Source organism: Pterocles gutturalis, unplaced genomic scaffold (assembly GCF_000699245.1).
Source record: "Pterocles gutturalis isolate BGI_N339 unplaced genomic scaffold, ASM69924v1 scaffold15418, whole genome shotgun sequence".
Taxonomy (NCBI): domain Eukaryota; kingdom Metazoa; phylum Chordata; class Aves; order Pterocliformes; family Pteroclidae; genus Pterocles; species Pterocles gutturalis.
In genome coordinates, this window is record NW_010125837.1 from 20,151 (window position 1) to 25,227 (window position 5,077).

General features: G+C 52.9%; 1 protein-coding gene across 1 annotated transcript in view; it reads right to left on the reverse strand.

Moving 5' to 3' along the window:
* Window positions 1-360, reverse strand: part of LOC104465621 (keratin, type I cytoskeletal 10-like) — a 5,919-nt gene extending 5,559 nt beyond the window's left edge. The window contains exon 1 of the mRNA XM_010078746.1: window positions 5-360. Within this exon, the coding sequence (XP_010077048.1) occupies window positions 5-360 (356 nt within the window). The remainder of the gene's footprint in view (window positions 1-4) is intronic.
* Between the last annotated feature and the right edge of the window lie 4,717 nt (window positions 361-5,077).

The window sequence follows — 5,077 nt, forward strand, 5'->3', positions numbered from 1 at the left end:
TGACCCAAGCCCTTGTCCCATGCCCCCACAGCCCGCTCCCCCTCCATAACCGCCACCGCTCATTCCCCCTCTGTAATAGCCACCGCTCGTTCCTCCTCCATAGCTACTGCGCCGGATCCTTCCATAACCGCCACCGCTGCCACCCCCACCGTAGCTGCTCCTGGAACTTCCTCCGCCACAACTGCTGCCAGAACTCCTGCCACCACCACTTGTCCTAGAAGTGATCCTTGCCGAGGAGGCAGAGGAATACCGACTGCCCCCTCCTCCACCGCCGCTGCCGGCACCACCACCGCTGCTGGCACCGCCACCGCTGCTCCCTCGCAGGCAGCTTCTCGAGGGCTGCTTGGAGCCACAGCTCATAGTGACAGCAGCAAAGGCTTCAGGTTAAATTCAAAGCTGGTCTCACAGTTGTTCTGGAATCATAGCTCCGAATTCCACCTTGCCTGGTGTGCATTTATACCGGAGGCAGTGGGTGTCACCGCCCAAGGGAGCACCTTCTCGCCATGTGCATTTGCAAGCTGCAGATTTCTGGCAAGGGTGATTTGCCAAAGGGAGAAGTTTGAGAGTGTCAGGAAGCTTAACCCATACTCCAAGTGTTCACAACCGTTTGTTTATTAATACAAAACATGTAATTTCCATTGGGTGGCTCTGAATTAGATAGATATTTTGTGTGATCTAGTCCACTGATACAACAGTCACCTGAATTATCCTCGTCCCACTCACCTCTTCCTCTTCTGTTGCAGCACAGCAATAAACTGTCATAACAGGGGACAGCAATGAATCTTGCTCGCTCTCTTTTACTGCGCTTGTTCCTCCTGCTCTTTCCTTTTTCAGATATTTGTCAAGGAATACCAGCTGATTTTTTTATACTTAAGTGATGTTCTACGCAGTTCTGGTTTATGGGTTATCTTATGCTGTATGCTCCCTGTTTTTAGTCCTTTATTGCTTTATGCCTTTTGAAAATATATCACAGGATGTGTTCTGGAGGTGTGCTGAGCCACTCTGACCTCTTTGTTATCTCTCATAAAATCTTTGTGAACATTGGCAAATACCATGTGTCAGTGATTTACTCCAAACATACATCCACAATTATGTTTTATAAATAATTTAATTATGAAAAATTGTATGACAGCAACAGGAAAATAGCTCTGAGTAAGGCTGTAAGGAAAGGAGGTGTGCCAGGTTGTCATAGGGAGCAATTCTTCATGTGTCTGGACCAAGTGGACGGGATGGTTGAGAGACGCGGGAATGCATCGGGCTCTGGGCTGGTCTCCCTTGGCGTGTCGGTCAATACTAGAGGCAATGGGCTCACTCCTGAAGGGATTTCAGATTTTCAGTTGGGATTTTTCCTTCTGCAGGGCAAATACAAACACGCTTACTTGGAGGAGAAAGGTTCAGTTCCTGTGTTTGGGATTCAGTCAATGAGCTGCACATCAAAATCGCATTTTCCCTTCGGTTTGGTTTCCCATTCATGGGCACAGCATGACTCAAAGTAGGAAATATTTGCTAGCTTGCATCTTCTTCTTTTAAGATCATATCTTTTTCAAATACATAGCAGTGGATCAGCTGAGCATCCATCTTCTGAGCTCTTACAGCACCCTGAGCCTCCAGGACGGGAGATTTCATTCCTGCCTGCCTCCCGTCTCTGTCCTTCCCGGGCACCTGGTCCCGAGCGACCTGCCGTCGGTGGGTTGAAGGAGCTGTGTGACACCCACCTTCCTCTATTGATTTGGGATGTTACTCTTTTCTCGCTTGCCTTTGTGATGTTGGTTGTTGCTAATTGAGAAGTTTGTTTGTTATGGCTTATAGCATGTGTTTATGGAACCATCTTTTTATAAACACCCCTCCCAGCACGCCCTCGCCCACGCACTGGGACACACCTAAAGTTTCAGCTTCTGCGAGACTTGGTTTCTGAAATGTCCAAGGCAGCGAGGCCTTCTCAGGCCTGTCCCTGGTCTGTGATGAGACTGTTCTGAGAGGGGACGGTGGAACTACTTCAGCCTGAAGGGCTCACCCAGCATGGGCACGAATTCACCCAGTATGGGCACATATTCACCCAGTATGGGCACAGATTCACCCAGTATGGGCACGAATTCACCCAGTATGGGCACAGATTCACCCAGTATGGGCAGGAATTCACCCAGCATGGGCACGAATTCACCCAGTATGGGCACAGATTCACCCAGTGTGGGCACAGATTCACTCAGTATGGGCACAGATTCACCCAGTGTGGGCACGAATTCACCCAGTGTGGGCACAGATTCACTCAGTATGGGCACAGATTCACCCAGTGTGGGCACAGATTCACCCAGTGTGGGCACGAATTCACCCAGTGTGGGCACAGATTCACCCAGTGTGGGCACAGATTCACCCAGTGTGGGCACGAATTCACCCAGTGTGGGCACAGATTCACCCAGTGTGGGCACGAATTCACCCAGTGTGGGCACAGATTCACCCAGTGTGGGCACAGATTCACCCAGTGTGGGCACATATTCACCCTATCATGTGACAGATTCACCCAGTGTGGGCACAGATTCACCCAGTGCACTTAAATGGCAGAATTATCATGTGCTCTGCAGCAACACAGATGTGTGTTGGCTGAAGGCAGAGGCTGGCACAGAACGAAGCCTTTTTCCTTTGGGGTGTGTGTGGCCGCAGCAAGGGGAGAGGCCGAGATGGCCCCGCGGCGGCTGGGGCGATGGCACGGGGATGGGTGTGTGGGGCAATGGCACAGGGATGGGGGTGTGGGGCAATGGCACAGGGATGGGTGTGTGGGGCGATGGCACGGGGATGGGGGTGTGGGCTGGGCACACGCAAGCTCCTCTCAGCTCCCGTGGCACCACCTTTCCCGAGCTCTGCCTTCACAGCCTCCTTTGGACCGGTGTGCTTGGGAGAAGCTGCCGAGGCTGCTGAGCACGTTTGTGGGGGTAGCCCTGGACCGCTGCCCACCCTTTTCTGTGCTCCAGCACCAGCGGTCCCTCTTCCATCCTTCCTACCTCTGGTCAGCTCTTGTCAGGAAAATTCAGTTTGCTTATGTTGCTACACAGAGAAGAACTCTGGAAAATCTATCTGGGGAGCGTGACTCATTCTCATAATTATACACTATAAACTAGCTTCCATTATATAATCATCAAGCAATTTCATTAACACCAGATAATCCCACAGAACAATATGTCTCCATCGTAAAGAAGAAACCCCGTCCCTGAAGTGTGACTGTGTTGGAGGCAGGACGCTGTCTCGTTCGGAGGACGTACGCTGCTCTTCCTTCCATTGCGGCTCAGCTGCCCAACACGTAGCGGGATACCATCCTCCTCTCCACTGGAGTTTAAATGATGAAGGGTTTTTCCTTATTCTGATAAAAAGCTAAATGTTAAAATCTGAGAAAATGTGATTCAGAGCAGCTGAAATATATTAGGGCTCAATCATGTTTGTTACTTTAATAGTGCGTTAGCTGAGGGTCCCAAACATTAAACAATCCCCACCTGCTGGCTCCCTAGCAAGGGCACAAGGTGCTTTGGAGCCTTTCCTCCCTCTAACTCAGCTGTCGGTGCCCGGCGGCAGTGCTGTCCAGAAATATTTGGGGTTGAAAGTATTGTCAGTTCCAGCTATTCCCAGTGTGAAGTATGATTTTCTGTGACTGCCTTTTTGTAGTTAGAGGCAGCGATGTTTGTCCCGTTGTCCCAGCAGTGGGACACTCAGCCAGTGGCCTTTGGTTTGTTCCCGCAGCAGCTGGTACAGCTGTCGCGAACCCCCGGTGCTCCGCGGGAGCATCTTCAGGTGTAGTTGGTGTGACTTGGTGGCACAGTTCCCAGGATGTGTGTTCATCCTGTTTCTTTCTTCCTGTGGATATTTGTGGGCACATCTAACAGAACAAAGCAGTGCCTTTTTAGAGTGAAATTCTCTGTGAACCCTCTGGGTATGATCATTCCCTGCCTCCCAGAACATCCTTGGGCTTTTTTTAAGCGCAGGTTTTTAAAATACCTGTTTTGAAGTGAGGGAGTAAGTCCCCACCTCTGCTAGTCTCTTCTGCAAGACAGGGCGTGAGTCTCGGCCTCTGCCCACACCCCGAGATGTGCGTCCACGGGGGTACCCCGGAACGTGTCCTTGTCATCTGATGGTCCCAGCACAGCACATTGACCCCCCGCCAGTTATCACTGGGCTGCAGCACGGGGGTGGTCTGCGGCTCTCCGCGTCCGGGCAGGCTGTGGCATCCAATCCGGCTAACAGCTCTCCTTCGGGAGGAAAATAATCCCGGCACACATGAGGCTTGGTCTGTTACTCATCCGTTATTGCAGAGCCTACTGCTGATGAAACATTAAAGGGCACCTTCAAAAGATCCACCCCCGATGGAACGATGGCGATTACGATAAGAGCAGTAATTAGGTGAGTCAGAGCCGCAGGAGACTGGTACAGAGCAAAGCCTTTGGTCGGGAGCGTTGTCCTTAGGGGTCTGAGCAGCCCCTGGCACAGCTGGCTCTGGTCTCAGCTGGTGCCACCTCACTGGCAGGACCTTGGCCAGCAAGGGGCCGTTAACACAGCCACAGCCCCCGCGGAGAGCCTGGCTCCCGCTGCGCTCCTGCCTAACCGCATGGTGCAAAATATCCCGTGCCACCCGAAAAACATAAAGAGGTGTTGGCACAGGGTGCAGCGAGCTCCGGCCTGGCCTCCGCTCTGCCGCGTACACACAGAACGCAGCCGGGAGAATCTGTCTGGATTTTCTGCAGAGGCAGGGAGGGTGCCAGCGTCCAGCCACAGTCACACACAGAGTCCGGGCACATCGCCCTCGCTGCGAATGTGAGCAGGCAGTAGAGGTGAGCGAGCTGGCGCAGGGGGTCAGGCCTGATGGCTTGTTTCGTGTTGTCAGCTGGCAGATCTCCCCAGCGCGTACCGCAGACGCTGCTCAGCTGAGTGTTTCTGCTGGAAGGAGAGGAGCCGAGCAGCCAGAGCTGGGCTTGCCCCGCGCCTCGCCCCTGCGCTGCCTCGCCGAGAGCCGAGTGCCCTCTAGAGAGCGGGTGCAGACCGTGCCGGGCCTGGGCGGGCTGCTCTGCGTCTCCAGATACCCGTCTGGTGAAACACA